The 18,822-nt window shown below is 40.8% G+C and overlaps 1 protein-coding gene across 3 annotated transcripts in view; it reads left to right on the top strand.

Annotated features, from left to right (window-relative positions):
- The first annotated feature begins 215 nt into the window (after positions 1-215).
- Positions 216-18,822, top strand: part of PRKAG2 (protein kinase AMP-activated non-catalytic subunit gamma 2) — a 237,998-nt gene continuing 219,391 nt past the window's right edge. For all 3 annotated transcript variants that reach the window (XM_087947850.1, XM_026678942.2, XM_087947849.1), the window contains exon 1: positions 216-966. In XM_087947850.1, the coding sequence (XP_087803976.1) occupies positions 868-966 (99 nt within the window). In that variant the 5' untranslated portion in view covers positions 216-867. The remainder of the gene's footprint in view (positions 967-18,822) is intronic.

The raw sequence follows: 18,822 nt of genomic DNA, 5'->3' as shown, positions 1-18,822 counted from the left end.
GCTGCAGGGAGAGGCACGGAAGGCGCCGAGGGGCGTGTGCGCGCATTGTGCCAGGGCTGGCCGGGAGAAAGTTGCCTTTTATGAGCGTGCACTTCCTGTTAGCTGCCTCTCCGCCTCCTTGGCGGCTCGAAATATATTTACACACACAGGTTTGCGCCTCCCTCTCTGGGCAGGGTTTCCTCGCTTTTTCCTCCGCGCTTCTTTTCCTCTTGTTTGTGCCGAGGCGGCTGTCAGATTCGCCTCTTGCACGCCCGAAAGCGGCTGGTGCAGGAGCCGCTGAGCGCCTTTGCGCTCCCTCTCGCGTTTGCCTGCCAGCTGCAGCCACTTTGCCCGGGAACCCGCCGACCTTTCAAGGAGGATTGCAACGCCCTTGCCCCGCGCCCGCTGAAGAAGGGGGCGCGCGATCTGCAGCCTAGCCCCGCGGGGGCTCGGGCTGCCGTTTGCACGCCCTCCTTGCACCCCCTTTTGCACGAGGCGCCTTCTGGCGTTTTCCATGTGCGCGCGCGCGGGGACTCCAGGAAGATGCCTGTCTGGAAACTTTAAGCAGCGTCAGGGAAATTGTGGCGGATTCTGACCGGGCAGCAACCTTGGTGTCCCTCTAGTGGGATCGCGTTGTTGTCCCGCCGGGGCATCCGGGGCTCGAGCTAGCGGACGATGAGCCGAGGCTTCGTTGGCCTCTTCTCAGACCCATCTCTCGGCCTCCGAAGCCCGAGCAACGGCCGGCAAACTTCCTCCGTCTTTTGATAGCTTTCTGCTCACGTCCCTCCCCTCCCCGCGGCTCTCTCCAACCCAGGGAAACCGAGCTTTTGCAGGCAAGTGGAATTGGCCGAAGGAAACCGGCCGGCAGCCTCTGTTCGCATCCCTGCGATGGGAAGTACGGTCATGGATGCCAAGAAGAAGGATGCCTCGTCTGGTAAGAAGAAGGACGCTGGACAGAAGAGACGCATGCTGCGCGTTCACATCCCCGTAAGTCTTGCTTTGCTGGCTGCGTTCAGGGGACAGGGTTAGCAGCTCCTCTCCGCGTTTGTTCAGTTCTCACGGTATTCTGATCCGCAGAGGGGTCTGCGCAGACCGCAGGTTAAATCTGATTGGCTAGTGGCTGGTGAGTCGTGGGAACTCAACCCTGCTCTGTCCCCGAGCCTGGGCAAGGAGTTGGAAGTTGTTCTTTTGAATGCTTCCCCAGATCTCCTGGGCAGAGTGCAGCGTGAAATCTTATTTTTTTTTTTGGCAGCAGCAGCAGTAACAACAGGTTGGGGGTGGGGCAGAGAAAGGAATGTGCACCAGCCTGTCACTTAACAGGGATGTTGGGATGGGGGGGGGGAGGGAAAGGGTGTGAGAGCAAGGCAAAGGATCCACGAAGCTGTCATGTTTTGGAAGAAGCCTTCGAAATCGTTTTGCTTCTCTTTGTCCTCGACTTGCAACAGTTCCTTTAATGACCATTCAAAGTTACCACGGCACTGTTGAGCGGCGAGGGTGGTCTTGAGGGCCTTGCATTGCCCCTTCCAGGTCTTGAGTTCTTGGTCCTAGGTCAGTTTCCATAAAGTTGGAGGCTGCAGCATCTCAGAAAGATGGTTTGGCTTTGTGGGACCGGGAGATATGACCTCAGTTTTAAGTACTATGACACTCCTCCATATACACACAAGCATGCACACACATGGACACATCAATGCACAGCCACACAGGTAGTTCCACGCACATTTAAACCACTTTTCAACCTGATTAGAGACTTCTAATGATGACCTCACTCTGTTGAATTAAACATTAAAATTCTGTTTATCTTCCTGGAGGGTGCCTTGACATTCATACAATCCCAGTAGGAGGGATTCAGAAATAATTTTAAAATGGGCAGGAAGAGGGAAGTACTGTACCTACAAGACAAGGGGGGGGGGGAAATCTTTAAAACGTGTTTTTAGTTTTGGATAGGAAGCTAGGCATTAGCAACATTTCTATCTTGACAGTGCCTGCCGTGCACCCTGTTTGCAAACTAAGGTGCCTTTCGGGAACGTTGAGCTTTTTTGCAAAGGTATGCAAAGCCTGGCAGGGCCTTTAAAAATTGAAGGGGTCTTTAAAAGCCTTCAAAAGACTTGCTTGGAAAACAGATCTGAAGGGGATAAGCAGGTTAGCCACCGAAGGAGCCCTACAACTGTTCTTTCCCCTTGCATCTTGTAAAGCAGGATCAAATATCCTACAGTTTGCTGTTTCTTCCATGGTACATCAAATCTTGAGGATCACATCAAAACATGTCCAAATGGATCCGAATCCCTGGATTGCACAGGTCCGTGATGGTGAGCCTATAGCATACGTGCCAGAGGTGGTACACAGCGCCCACCTCTGAAAGCACATGAGCCATTGGTTCAGCTTTGACGCACGTGTGTGTGCCTCCCACCAGCCAGCTGGCCTCCAGGTCTCTGCTGTGCATGCACGGAGGGGGGTGGCGCACGCACGGAAGTCGTGCACAAGTGGGGGGAGGGCACATGCATGGGGCATGCATTGCATTTTGCGGGTTCGGGGATGTGTGTGCATTTGCGTGCACATGTGCTTTGGGCACTCAGTTCAGAAAAGGTTAGCCATCACTGGCATAGGTGGTTGAGGGACAGCTGGATCATAAGAGTGGGTTTAGGACAGAGGTGGCATTCAGCAGGTCCTGACCAGTTCTAGGGAACCAGTAGTAGAAATTTTGAGTCATTCAGAGGACTGGCCAACTCCACCTCTGGCTGGCCCCGCCCCTATCTATTCTCCGCCTCCCATTGAATGTCGGCTGATTGGCTGGGTCTCCTTTGGTTGCCCTGCACAGGAGAATGGAGCTGTAAAGCAGGTTAGTGGGGTGGGGAGGGAATGGGGATTTTGCAGTATCCTTCCCCTGCCACGCCCACCGAGCCACGCCCACCAAGCCACATCCACAGAATCAGGTAGTAAAATTTTTTGAATCCCACTACTGGTCTAGGATCTCTAATAGATGAACTCACACCGAAGAGCCCAAGGCAGAGTGGGTAACTATGCTAACTTTAGGGCCTGTGGACTTCAACTCCCAGAATCTCTGTGCCAGCTGAGCCATCATGGGAATTCTGGGAGTTGAAGTCCATAGGTCATAAATTTGCCATAGCTGCCCCATCCCTGGCCTTACAGAAGAAGTGACAGCGCATGGATTGAAGATAATGGACGTTTCAGATTGCAAAGCTCTTCCCATTCTGAACGGTTTTTGTCAGTAGATAGGAAGATAAGCAAGAAAAATGGGTGGTAGGCCTTCTTTTAGGGACTTCTCTATAGGTGGCCCTCAACTTGCAACCATTTGTTTAGTGACTGTTCAAAGTAACAAAGGCAATGAAGCACCGTTACAGCATCCTCAGCACCATGTGGTGAAAATTCAAGGACTTGACAACTGGTATGTATTTACCATAATTGCAGCATCCCAGGGTCATGTGATTTGCCAATTGTGACCTTCCCAGCCAGTTTCAGAGAAGCAAAGTCCATAGGGAAAGCTGGATTTGCTTAACAACCATGTGATTCGTTTACCAATTGCAATGATTCATTTAACAACAATTGTCGCAAAAGATGTAAAATTGGGTGTTACTCATATAACAACCGCCTTGCTTAGGAACAAAATTTTTTGGTCCCTATTGTGGTTGTGAGTTGGGGATTACCTGTGCTCCAGGCTTGTAGTCGAAAAACAATTTATCATCCTCATCTTTGTTATCCCTCATTCGGTTTAGATCATGTTTTTCCTTTGTGGGCCTAAGGGAGCTTATCTAGGTATCTCTTCATTTTATCTCCAAGTATGGGGTGATTTTGGTTCTGAAATTGATGGGTTCCATCAGAGATTTATTCAGCCATTTGGGGATTTGAATCTGAATTTATTTTGCCCATCTTAGTCCAACATCTGAACCATCAATGGTTCAGTAATGGACCATCAGAGTGACCCCTTGTGGCCAGGGTTTTTAAAAAAATCATTTTCAGGATTCAAGATACAATGAAAGTGTGGTGGTCTTCAGCAGGTTCTGACCAGTTTTGGAGAACCGGTAGTGGAAATTTTGAGTAGTTTGGAGAACTGGCAAATACCACCTCTGACCTCTAGACCCATCTATTCTCCGCCTCCCAAGTCCCAGCTGATGGGCTGGGTCTTCTTTGGCTGCCCTGCACAGGAGAACAGAGCTGGAAAGCAGGTTAGTGGGGTGGAGAGGGAATGGAGATTTTACAGTAACCTTTCCCTGCCATGCCCACCAAGCCACGCCCACCAAGCCACGCCCACCGAACCGGTAGTAAAAAAAAATTGAATCCCACCACTGGGAGAAGCATTTCCATATCCTATTTAGAAGAGAGGAAATGAAATTGGAAGGGAGCTTGAAGATCATCTATACCAACCCTCCATTCAGGGCTAAATCTACAATGCAGAATTCAGTTATAGCTATCATAAGAGATCAACATCCCCCTATGTTTAAATACTGGCAGGATAGGATAAGCCACTTTCTATACAGGAAATTATCCCAGTCGATCCTTTGCACTTGCTGTAACCTTTCCGGATAACTGGAGGGGCCACAGTTATCCCCAGATTTGATGCTTCTCATCCACATGCTTTTTTGTGAGTGGGTTGGGGGTGCTTTTATGCATGTGTTGGGAAGAAGTCGCCTTTCTTGGTATTCAACTATTGCAACATGATTTAATAAGAAAAGTACTGGCAGAAACTATGCACATTATGGCAGTGGAGATTAACGTGCACTTCTGGTATGCTGTTATATAATGTTGGGGAAGTAAAAGTTACTCTATCCATTGGCAAAAGGGATTGGTGACAGGCTATATACCTGTCATACATGCTTGTCCAACAAGTATATTAAAAAGAACGGTTAGAGAGGTGATATGATAGTAGGGTTCCAATATTTGAGGGGCTGCCACAAAGAAGATAATTTATTTTCCAAAGCAACAGAAGGCAAGACAAGAAGCAATGGGTGGAAACTAATCAAGGAGAGAAGCAACTTAGAACTAAGGAGAAATTTCCTGATTGCTAGAACAATTAATCAGTGGAACAACTGGCCACCAGAAATCGTGAGTGCTCCAACACTGGAAGTTTTTAAGAAAAGACTGGACAGCAACTTGTCTGGAATGGGATAGAGACCTCCAAAGTTCCTTCCAACTCTGATTATGATGTTCTTTGTAACTTTAAGACTTCAACTCCCCAAATTCCCCACCTGCCATATAAGTCTCAAAGTTGCCAACATTGAACACTCTTGGTTTATACTTTGATTCTGTATCCATCAGTTTGTCGACTTGGCTTATTGATCAATCAGTGTGATTATCCACTCAGATTGGATGCAGAATGTAAATACGCTTTGAAAGTGGAAGAGGAGGCCTAAAACATCTTTAATAATTTTTTATTTGCCCTAGTTGCAATTTGAGAAAGGGTCTTGAAGGCAAAAAGTTTGCCGTGTATCACATCAGAATATGGATCCATACAACTCATGTCCAAGTGAACATGATTTCTGGCTGTGATGGAAAATGATTTATTCTTCTGGAAAGCAATGTTTGGGGAAAGTTAGCCAACTCAAGAGGCTGAAAGATGCTTGTAAGAATGAACTACTGAGTGTCAACGCTAGCATAGTCTTACATCTTATCCCTGTTTATTAGAAACTATAGTACTTTGCATGTAATCTATATACATTACAGAACAGATGGTCCTCAGCTTATGACCACAACTGGGACTAGAATTTGTTTCTAAGCAAGGCAGTAGTTAAGTGAGTCACACCTGTTTTTATGACCTATTTCCAAAGTCGTTAAGCAAATCGCTGCAGTTGTTAGGTAAATCATTGTTGGGTGAGTCTGACTTTCTCCATTGTCTTTGCTTGTCTGAAGGTCACAAATCATGCTCACGAGATCTGGGATGCTACAATCACACACACACACACACACACACACACACACAAACACATATATGATTGTAGCATCCCAGATGCTGTGACAGTCGTAAGTGTGGGGATTGGTAGCTGGTCACCTTCTTCAGTGCCGTTGAAACTTTCCAATGGTTGTTAAATGAATGGTTGCAAATTTGAGGATTATCTGTACCTGAAACTACATCCTTGGCATATGGTAGAATCTGCCTCCAGGTCAGGATCTACCGGTAGGTTTAAATCAGGGGTGTCAAACTCGATTTCATTGAGGGCCGTATCAGGGTTGTATTTGATCTTGGGGGTGTGTGGCCTGGGGGCATGGCCAACTCAACATCACTTGTGTTGGGGCACCTGTGGCGGCCCGCAGTGCCTCTGCCAGCGAAAACGGGCTCCCGAGCTCTGTTTTTGGCTGTGATGGCCTCTGGCAATCCTCAGGAGGGCCACCCGAGTTCCGTTTTTGCTGGCAGAGGGTTGCTGGAGGCCATCACAGTCAAAAACAGAGCTCGGAAGCCTGTTTTTTCTGGCAGAGGGCACTGCGGGCCGGTCCCTTGCTGTTTCCAGGTTGGCCCCGCGATCCAGATCTAAGCACCCTGCGGGCTGAATCTATGGGCCTTGAGTTTGACTCCACTGCTTCAGATCAATTTTTCAAGCTTAGCAACTTTAAGACGGATGAACTTCAACTTCCAGAATTCCCCAGCACGGCCTGAAAGTTGCCAAGTTTAAGGGAAAAAAAACTAACACTGATCCAGAAGGCCTACTAAAAACGCAACTTATTTTGGATGAAATGCTTTTAGGGTTGGCTTGAATTAGGTTGAAGGGTTTTTTATTTCGTTTAGTGGCACGTTGCCTTGTTTGCAGATAGAGGATTTCTTTTAAAAAGCCACTGGCAAGTTGGAGTAGTAATTGTGGTAGAGCTGAAAGTGATATACAGCCCTTGCTTGGATGGTCCACGTGCTTCCTATAACTGAAGAATAACAACAGATTTCGTGGAAAAGGGGAAGTGTGTGTGAGTGCGGCATTCTCTTTTTTGCCCTTTGGGTGTGAGCTTGTTTGTGGAGAAGGGGCTTGTTTCTTAAAAGCAGACATAATCCCCTTTGCCTCAAGTTTACTAATTCAGGGATGTGGGTTGCGAATAAAGGATACAGGAGCTCCATGCAAAGAAGAGATATTGGGGACTTAGGATATATGTATTTCTGGCTTGCTAGGGGCAGCCTGAGGTTGGTAGATTTAGCTGGTTTCCTCTTTTTCCCACTCCATGGTTAGAAAGAGAAATTATCTTCCATGATTGAGTTCATCTATTGACATAGTTTGTTAAAATATGGTTTGTCAAATAAATCACATTTGGCTGGATTGACCTTTAAGTGGAAAACACTGTTCACAACAGCTAACTCTGCATGGATTGCTAAACTGTAGGCAGGGTTAATTCAAATGTAAGCAAAATCTAGATTTAGTGGATTTGTAATACAATGGGCAGCCTCTATTTAATAGATTTAGGATTTCTCCATTGCAGGAAGTCTTCCACTTACAACTGGTCTCTTAGCTTTACAATTGCAGTGTCCACCTTACGACCACAAGGTTTGCTTATCACTGCTGCAAAAAAAAAAAAAAGTGATAAAAATGGGTCTTCTTAAAAATTGTTTATATTTTTGCCATAAAGTGGAAATTACTTCTGACTTTCAGCAAAACCATGCCATAGTGAACAATGAGTTTCACTTAACAATTGAGGTGTTTGTTTAATGATCACAGCATTCATTTTACAACTGCTGCTTTTAAAAACAGAATAATAGTGTTGGAAGGGACCTTGGGGGTCTCCTAGTCCAGGGGTCACCAACCTTTTGGACCTCAGGGACCACCAAACTCATAATTTTAAATCTCACAGACAAGAGACCCTGGGAAAATCTTAAAGCCTGCAAGATATTTCCCCACCCCGTTTTCCTATCAATTGATCATTCTTTATTTGGGATCGCAGGATACCGTCTCCAGCTCCATTCTCAGGGGGAGAGAGAGAGAGAGACTTTTGGCTTCATGCAAGGAAAGCAGCAGAAGCAGCAGAAGTCTTTCTTTTTCTCCCCCAAACTCCGCCAGAAATGAATCTTGGTGAGACCTGTCGCGCCAGTGTAGCCTCTTAGAGCAGGATGCCTTGCAGGGTCTCAAAGACTCATTTCTGGCAGAGTTTGGTGGGAGAGAAAAAAAGACTTTTGCTGCTTCCCTTGCACACAGCCAAAAGCAGAAGAAGAAAGAAGTGGAAAGAAGCATCCTGGTGAGGCATGTGGGGTGAGTGGGGCAAATTCCCCCCCGCCTTTTCCCCTGTCCCCTCACTATCTCGTGTTGTTTGCAATACAGGCGACGCAAGCCTTGTGTTCCCGTGGGCCATGTGGGCAGCGCAGCCCTGTGTTCTCGCGCAGCCTGGGATTAATTGCTTTGGGGTGACATTTCTCTGAGGACCACCAGTGGTTCCCGGCTAAACTGTAGGCAGCGTTGGCGACCACTGTTCTAGTCCAAACACCTGCTCAAGCCGGAGACCTTGTACTGTTTCAGACAAACAGTTGTCCAATCTCTTCTTTAAAATTGTCATTACTTACGATCAGGAGTGGGGTTCAAAAATCCCAGTAAGCGGTTTGCTGCCCAGTTGCTGGGTGGGCATGGCATGGTGGGCGTGGTCTACTGGAACTTCCGGAAGGGCCATTTTTTGGCTTCCCAAGGGTTTGAAGGCTTCCTTCCAGCCTCTGGGGGGGCAAAAGCGACCTCCCCCAGGCTCTGGAGGCCCACCAGAAGCTGGAAACAGGGTAGTTTCCGGACTTCCGGTACTTCCGGGAGGGCTGTTTTTCCCCCTCCCAGAGCCCCACGCAGACCCTGCACTTACCTGCACCGAAAATGGGTCACGTGGAGACTCTTGGGAGGGGTGGGGCAGGGTTGGCGGGCCAGCTGGTCAGTTCAAATACCAGTTTGGTGAACCAGATGCAAAGTTAACATCCGGTTCACCTGAACCGGTCCAAACCAGTAGAATCCCACCCCTGCTTACGATCATATTTTCCAGATTTAATTAGAGTTGTAAGTTAAGGAATACTTGCAAACTGAGGTTTTACTGCAAACAGCACCATTTATATCTCTAATATAATTTTGCAAATAAATTGATGCCCATAATGTAAGCTCAGATTTAATTGATTGCCTATCTCTCTTATTATCTGTTAAATCAAGCAGCTTGTTAGAAGGTGTTTTGAACAGGCTGAACAACTCAGCCCTTTAAATTTGCCATCTATATTTTGAGAATCCAATCATGAACATCATCTGGGAAACAACAATCAAGCAAACCATGGGTTTATGTGATGTGGGAGCCTCATGCCAGAGGTTCAGAGTTTGTGATGCTAAAAATAAAAATAAAGGAAATGAAGTGAAGTGAAAAAACAACAACATCAAGTTGCTTAGAAAGATCTCTTTGGGAGATGGGGCACCTCATTTTAAGGGCCAAATTTGTGCAAAGGTTGAGAGTTTTTAGGTGGAATGCATCAAGCCAACCCTTTTTAAAATATGTGGTGAAAGTCTAGCCTGTTTATACTGTGGTGGAGATCTCAAGAAACATTATTTATGAGATAAGGAGTTTGAAGCCAGATGGCACGCTGTTTTCAAATGTTGCCTGATTGTGCAATAAATTAGTCAATAGCTGTTCCCTTCAGCAGGGCTACCGATGGGGGCTAGAATAAAATTGCAACATCTTAGTCAGCAAGCAAAGTATTTTGTCACCAGTAAAAAATTTCCTTTCCTTATTTTAACTGGAGCATTGAGAATTAGAAAGACCAGAGTTGAACAAGGAGTAGGAATTCAAAATCTTACCCTTGTTTTTTTAAAAAATTAACTCAAGGCAACAAACACATCTAATATGCCTTCTTCCACCCATTTTCTCCACAACAACAACCCTGTGAGGTGGATTGGGCTAAGAAAGAGTGGTTGAGCCAAGGTCACTCAACTGGTTTTCATACCTAAGGCGGAAATAGAACCGAACAGTGGTTAGAATGTACTATTGCAGGCTTACTCTGCCCACTGCCAGGAGTTCGATTCTGATTTGACTGAAGGTTGACTCAGCCTCCCATGTTGAGGGACAGAATGTTTGGAATGTTTGAATTTTTGAAAATAATTCAAGAGACATTTGCCATAGTTTCATTGCGGGCTCAGATGCTGCTTGTCTGACCGTTGTCTAGTCTAACAGAATAACAGAGTTGAAAGGGACTTTGGAGGTGTTCTAGTCCAACCTTCCCTGCTCAGGCAGGAAACTTCCTCCTGTCTCCCAAGATCAGTCTCACCTACCATTACATACCATTTTGCCTTTTTTTAAAAAAATAAGTCCTTCTCTTTCTTCTGATCAGAGTAAAATTGCAAGAAACCCCAAGATTTATAAAATACATATTTGGAAAGGGACTCCAGTAAGTAGGAAAAACCTTCTCTTTACCTCTGCCTGCACTATTTGAATTAATCTACTCTAGGAGTTGAGAAAGGAACACTGGTCCCATGGAATTGCATCTTTTGTGTATTGCCCAATCTTCACAACCTTGTGAAGTCAACTGACCTGTGTTATATTGTGATTTTGGGTTCTCATTCCTCCAACAGTCATACTTAAGGAGGGAAGTTGGTATTTTTAAAAGGCAGGATGGCTGAGCAGGAATTGCTTGGCTGGGTGCATTGCACAAATCACTGGGTTTCATTCGATAAAATGTGGAATAAAATTCATCGATCGATGATGCAGAAGGGAAAAAATATTAACATTCTGTCCTCGGATCTCTTGGAGTCTTATAAATGCTCTTATCAATATTGAACCACTTTGCTTCTTTCAAACCTTAATGTTTTTCAAGTTGCCAGTGAACTGGGGGGAAGGAAGGGGGAAATGGAACCCTGAGAATGTATGCAGAGATCTTGAGAGTATGGAAACCATCAAGGTCACCACTGCAGGTGCTGGAGAAAGAGGTAACTGTTCCCATAACAAAAGGATGTCTCATAATTGGGCAATGTATTCATTTTGGGTGGGGAGAAGGGGAAGGTATTATTTAATAGGGCAAGCATTTGTGTGGAAAAGCCAGAGCTGTTTTTTTGTTTCCTCAGTATCAAAATGGTATATCCAATAAAGTTTTACTTTTGGGAATTCAAAGCTCCCGAGAGTGTTTCCTTATTTTGGGTTCACTCATTGAACAATTGACTGGTGTCAAAAGTCTGGTTTTATCTCGCTTCATTTGATTATGAGTTGTACAGCAAAATTGCATCATAGTGAAAAGTGATTCACTTAACAACTGCTCATTTGTTTAATGATTGTCACAAAAAAAATATAAAATCAGGTCAGTCATGTGACTGATGTGTTTTATGATGGTTATGATTTACACCCATAACGGGCAGACTTCAATACAATTATAATTCAAGAACTACCTATACAACAAAGGAAAAAGCTATATAAAAACATGAAAATAGGCTGTTTATTAGAATATATGAGTATGACCACATAGACAAGAGAAGGATTTTATTAACATAAAATTATAATAGTAAATTTGTAAAGTCACGCTATTAATCAGCCAGACTGGATGGTTGCAGAAACCAGAATTCAAGACAATAATCAAATTTTCTCAGTCCTCCAAGAAAACAAGACAGCAGTATAGAGCAGCTCAAAACTCAGGGCATCCATGATAATGTCACAGCAGGAAAAAGAGAAAGAGGTGACTTTACATATGATTTGGCAAGGAGTTCAAGATACAAAGTTAAGAACAGAAAAAACAGATGATAAAGTTGAGAATATCCACCAGATGATGATGAAGTATGAAGAAAGAATCAAAAAAATTGAAGAAAGAGAGGAACAAAGAGATAAGAAGATTGGCGATATTGACAACAGATTGAACGTGATTGAACAGGACAAGAGTATGCTTAGATGGGAAATAGATAGATCTGAATTCTATCTTAGATTTCAAAATATAGAGGAAGAAAAGGGAAAAAATTTGACAGAAATAATGATAGAAATTCTGCAGAAGCACTGGAAATAACTAAAGAGAAAATGATGGATGGAGTAGATGAAATTTTTCGAGTCTTTACAAGATAAGCAGTGAGAAATAATCTACCAAGAGAAGTACATATAAGATTTACAAAGAGGGCCATTAAAACGCAAATATTACAGATAGCAAGAGAGAAAACACTGAAATATAAAGGTAAGGAGATTTTGGTCTTGAAACAAGTACCTAGAAAAATAAGAGAGATGAGAAGAGAATATCAATTCCTGACTAAAATTCTTTTGAAGAAAGGTGTGAACTACAGATGGCTGATACCGGAAGGCCTTCAGTTTACATGGCAAGAGCAAAGACATAGAATTGATTCAATTGAGAAAGCAGAATTATTTTATGCAGAATATTTCAGAGACAAGGAAGATGAGAGGGAAAGACAAGAAGCAATACTCAAACTATAAGAGGAATGCCTTGCAGTGATTCAAAAAGAACACGGAGCTGTAGGAGGCAATGGGAAACCTAAAGAACAACGAGAGGTGAGATCAACCAGAGCTGCTAACCTCTCCTATAAAGTATAAAACATGGAAGAGAAAAAATTGATTACAATTAATATAAATGGACTCAATTCTGCTATTAAAAGAAGGAAAACATTTCATAAATTAGAAAAATTGAAATTTGATATAATTTGCCTACAAGAAGTACACATTAAAAAACAATATGAACAACTACTGGTACAGCCAAAATTAGGGAAAATATTTACTTCACTGACACAAGTTAAGAAAAGAGGAGTAGTCTTATACATTAAAGATACAATTCCAGCAAAACAAATTTACACGGACGATGATGGAAGAGCCTTGATGGTGGAGATAATAGACAATAATGTGAAATTACTTTTAATTGCAATTTATGCTCCAAACAACAATCAAGAAGGATTTTATAAAAAATTACACAGGACAATAATTGGCTTAGAATACGATAATATATGTATGTTGGGGGACTTTAATGGAATAATTAATGAGAAGATGGACAATAAAACACAGAAAACAATAAAACAAAACAGAAAGATCTTGCCAAAATCTTTTTTTTAAATGACAGATGAACTAAACCTAAAGGACGCTTGGAGAGAAAGAAATATTAAAAATAGACAATATACTTTTTATTCAAATAGACACTCATCATAGTCCAGAATAGATATGATATGGATGTCAGCGGAATTGATTATTAACATACAGGAAATTGAGATAGAAACTGGTACCTGGGCAGATCACAATCCAATGACAATTAAGTGGAAAGTACAAAGAAAAAAATCTAGATGGACTTTAAATAATGCTTTATTAAAAGAAAAGGACTTTACACAGAAAATGGAGAAAGAATTGGATTTCTTTTTCAAGGAGAATAGAACAGAAGATATATCAATACAAAATTTGTGGGATACAATGAAGGCTTACTCTAGAGGTCTGATAATGGATGATACAAAGATAAGAAACGAAAAGAAAAGAAAGGTGTTGAAAATGTTAGAGGATGATCACAAGAGACTTGAGAAAGAACTACAAAAATCACCATTAAAAAAAGATGTGAAAATACAAATGGACATAGTTAAACACAAAATGCGACTAATGGGAAAAGAGGAACTAGCACAGAAAATTAGAAATGCTAAGCAAAACTATTTTGAAGATGCAAATAAGCCAGGCAGATGGTTAGCATATAAATTGAAAAAGGAGAAAGAATCAAGAAAAATAGCTCAATTGATAGATGACTAAGGGCAAGCCTGCTATGGAAACACAGAGAAGAAAAAAATTGTACAGGACTTTTATTGGAAGTTATATGAACAAGAGATAATAGAGGAAGGGAAGATTAAACAATATCTACAGAAAGTGAATTTGCCCCAGAAACCAAAAGATATTGAAATGATGTTAGAAGGAAACATAACAATGATGGAACTAACGGAAGCAATTAAAAAACAAAATAATGGAAAAGCACCGGGCAGGAGCAGTTGAACCTTTTGCTTCTGGAAGTTATGAATGAAGTTATGTTAAAAAAGAGGACACCTAAATCATGGTCAGAAGCATATATTACACTTGTGCCAAAGGAGGAAGCGGACCCGCAACTAATTAAAAACTATCGACCAATTTCCTTATTGAACTCAGAGTATAAAATTTTTGCTTCAACAATGGCAGAAAGACTCAAACAATATTTAAATAATTTTATTCACCCCGATCAGAATGGATTTCTACCAAAGAGACATATTAAAGATAATATGAGAACTATCCTGGACACATTGGAATACTACAAGGCACATCCTGAAAAACAAATGGCCTTGATATTCTTAGATGCACAGAAAGCCTTTGATAATGTAAATTGGCGATTTATGTTATTACAATTGGAACAGATGGACTTTGGTAAGAAATTTATTCAAGCCATAGAAGCTATATATCATGATCAAACAGCAAAGGTAATGATTAATGGGGAATTAACAGATTCTATAGCTATAAAGAAAGACTACAAGACAAGGTTGCCCGCTGTCACCTCTGTTGTTTGTGTTAACATTAGAAGTGCTAACTAGAGATATAAGAGAAGCGAAATAAATAAAAGGAATGAAAATTAAGAAAGAAGAATACAAATTACAAGCATTTGCAGATGACCTGGTTTTTATATTAGAAGACCCATTGGCAAAAGCGACTAGGTTGATAGAAAAGATAGAGGAATATGGAGTGGTAGCTGGTTTAAAAATAAATAAAGATAAAACAAAGATTCTGATGAAGAATATGCTAGTCAAACAGAGGGAAGAATTAGCGGAATTCCTGGAAATCCAGGTCACAAATAAGGTTAAATACCTGGGAATATATTTGACAGCAAGATGTGGCACACTTAAAGAGAATAATTATAATAAACTCAAGCAACAGATTGTGACAGACTTGGCAATATGGGAAAACTTACAATTATAATTAATAGGGAGAATATCAACAATTAAAACGAATCTTTTACCAAGAATTTTATATTTGTTCCAGACAATTCCAATGAGATTAGGGAAAGAGTATTTTGATGAGTTGAATAAAATAGTGCTGAAATATATCTGGCAGGGGAAAAAAGCAAGAATAAAATTAAAATTATGACAAGATGCTAGAATAAGAGGTGGGTTCGGTCTGCCAAATTGGGAGTTATATTATCAAGTGACAACTCTGAGTGGGTCAAGGAATGGATTACATTGAGAAATACTAGACTATTGACACTTGAAGGACACATGATTTGTTGTTGGGTTGGCATGCTTTCCTATGGTACAAGGGAACTAAAACTCATGGATATTTTAGAAAACACTATATACGAGAGGCTTTATTATTAAATTGGGAGAAGATTAAAAGGCAACACTATTTGAAAATTCCAGTCTGGCTTTCAACTATAGAAGCGTTTTCATATCCAGTGATATATAAAATGGAACAAACAGTTAGATATGGTGAAATATTGAATGAAAAGGGTGAACTTAAATCTATGCAAGAACTGGAGCAACGAGGTATAAGGATGAATTGGTTTTCATATGCGCAAATACATTCTAGATATGATAAAGATCTCAAAACAGAAGGTTTTTATGATAAATTGACTGCTTTAGATAAAATTTTAACAGGTACTGATGAAAAGGTGATTAAGAAATTATATGGATGCTTATTAGATGTTAAATTAGAAGAAGAACAAATTAAAGAAACAATGATTGCATGGGGGGTGGGAATTTTGGATACGGGATTGACTTAGAGAGATGGCAAAAATTATGGTCTCAAAATTATAAAATGACAATGTCAACTGCATATAAAGAAAATTTGTATAAGATGTTTTACAGGTGGCATCTTCCCCCAACGAGAAAAGCAAGAATGTTTAAGAATAAATCCGAAAAATGTTGGAAATGTCATCAGATACCTGGCTCATTTTACCATATGTGGTGGGCATGTGCAGAGGCGAAAAAATATTGGACTACAATCCACACATGGTTGGAAAAAATGACAAAAAGTCATATTGATTTTAAACCAGAAATATTTTTATTGGGTATTGTACCAGAGATATGCAGTAGAGAACTGATATATTTGATTGTGAATGTACTAACAGCAGCTAGAATTGTATTTGCAAAGAATTGGAAAAATGAGAAAATACCAACACAGGAGGAAGTTATTAAGAAAATAGTGGAATCTGCTGAAATGAGTAAATTGACATTTGAAATTAGAGAACAAGAAGAAAAAGAATATTATAAGATATGGGATTTATTTTATCAATGGTTAGAAAAAAGTGTGGAAATGGTATATTTTATAGATAACTTTACAATATAAAAATAATAGAATTTAAGAGAAAATGATATAAGAATGTATTTTTATTAGATGAAGTGGCAATGGAAATTACATACTGGTTTAAAATGTTGAATATCCTGTATGAAGTGGTGGAACAAATAGTTATTGTTAAATGAAAGAACTATAATGATAATAATACATACATATATCTATATCTATATCTATATCTATCTATCTATCTATCTATCTATCTATCTATAAATAAATAAATAAAATCAAAAATATGAGAATTTATGTGACTTGTGAAGGAGGACTGTGGACACGTAGCACAAAAGAATTGCAACCAGTTGACACACTGTATGTAATTGAAAGACGGTTTTATGTTTTTATGTATTGTTTTGTCTGTGTTTGTTTAGAAAAATAAAAAACTTTAAAAAAGGAAACTCAGGGCATCCATGATAAAATTTACATACAACTTTCAAACATGGATTGGTTACCATGCCCAAGCCATATCCACTGCCTGATGTAATAAATGAATGCCAGGATATCAGGCAATACTGGAGAAATTGAATGGGATCACTCCAATACAGTATTCTTGATTTTGGCAACTTGCAAATGGGTAGACTTCAACTCCCAGAATACCTCAGCCAGTATGGCTAGCTGGAGAATTCTTGGAATTGAAGTCCATGCATCTTTAAATTGTGTAGGTTGAGAAACTTAGAACTTAGACTTAGACTAACTTTATTGTCACTTTGAATGTCCGCTAATCAGTATACATTAAAATTAAATTTCATTGCATTCAGCTCTTAGAGGGTCACCACCTCCAATATACACTAAATAAACGTGACAAAATAAATAAATACATACATACATACTTACATACATACATACATACATTTATATAATTTTATGCATATACTCACATATATGCGAGTATATATGAAATATATTTGAAAATATCTACAGACCCCTCACATCCTGGATATAAACTTTTTCAACTCCTACCCTCAAAATGACGCTATAGAGCACTGCACATCAGAACAACTAGGCACAAGGACAGTTTTTCCCCCGAATGCTATCACTCTGCTAAACAAATAATTCCCTCAACAATGTCCAACTACGGTATTTATTAAGTCTGCATTACAATTACTGTTAATCCTCCCATCCTTCCTTTCACCTCCTCCCACTTGTGACTGTATGACTGTAACTGTCACTTGTAACCTTACAATTCATATTGACTGTTTTCTAGTATGATTTGATTGCTTATTGTACCCTATGACTATTATTAAGTGTTGTACCTGATGATTCTTGATGAATGTATCTTTTACTGAGAGCATTTGAACCAAGACAAACTCCTTGTGCGTCCTGGCCCATAAAGAATTCTATTCTATTCTATTCTATATTATATGACACGAAGAAACAACAGTCCAGTTCAGATGTGTACATGTACAGAGCAGTGTGGGATTCAATTTTTTTTTACTACCAGTTCTGTGGGTGTGGCTTGGTGGGTGTGGCTTGGTGGGCATGGTAGGGGAAGGATACTGTAAAATCTCCATTCCCACCCCACTCCTGGGGGAAGGTTACCACTGGTTCTCTGAACTACTCAAAATTTCTGCTATCAGTTCTTGAGAACTGGTCAGAACCTGCTGAATACCACCTCTGGTACAGAGCGAGAAAAATGAATCTTGCAAGTTTACCAGATGGATACTAAACACTGCCCTAAACAGCCTAAATGTATGTGCCCAGATCCCTAACTTAAGAATAATGACCAAGCTGGTGGCTAACCAAATTAAACATGTTATTCAAGTACAGTTTCTTTCTATGTTGGTTTGACAAATGGTTAGTGCCTCATGTAGGCATTTGAAATGCGGTTTATTCACCAACACACCAGGGGACAAAGCATTCAGGGTGGGCTTATTCACTACATCAAGGTTGGATACTGCACTGGGAAAAGGCTGCAGAGTTCCAGCCAAAAAAACGAGTGGATTTTGCTGCGTGAAGGGCAAGAACATGATGGGGGCTGACTCACCTGCATTAGAGGGTGACTCACCAGAGAAATTCTAGAGATAGCTTGATAATTGATTCCAATTTTGTTCAGTGGATGCCTGTTAAACAGTCGTGTTAATAATGGAAAATTGAGTAAATGTCTTCAGGATCTCTGCTTCGCTGAGCGGAGCATCATTCACTGGACAGTAAGGTCCTTAATTAAGGTGGTTAGAACCATTTAATGGGATGTTTTGTATTTAACCAATGGGCAAAATTGAGACTGGGAAAGAATCTTAGGACTTTCAGACCAGAGTTTGAAAAACAAACCTTCCAATTCCAATGTTCTGATCTATGGATTTGGGGTGGATAATATTAATAATAGGATTGCTACTATCTGCAGGATACAGTATGTCATCAAAATGCTGAAAGCAATGCTTGTGCTGTTGCAAATAAAAAGCTTCACCCTTTTTATTTATTTGTTTATATCCTGCCTTTATTATCTTTATAAACAACTCAAGGCAGCGAACATATCTAATAAGTATAATTATAATAAATATGCACTATAATAAACAATTATAATATAAATTACCATGATAGCATGTGGGAGATCACAGTTGCATACAAAAGAGACAAAGCTTGCATTCTATGGATACAACATTGCTTTTATCATTAAGTCTTCCTTGCCTTACCATGGATGCAGCAGCTGTTTTAGAATATAGATTG

The sequence above is a fragment of the Notechis scutatus genome, chromosome Z (genome assembly GCF_049901735.1).
Source record: "Notechis scutatus isolate UNSWTSFEM ecotype Mainland chromosome Z, rNotScu1.2, whole genome shotgun sequence".
Taxonomy (NCBI): Eukaryota; Metazoa; Chordata; class Lepidosauria; order Squamata; family Elapidae; genus Notechis; species Notechis scutatus.
Note: the sequence above shows the minus strand (reverse complement) of the source record. Positions and strands in the feature narration are given on the sequence as shown.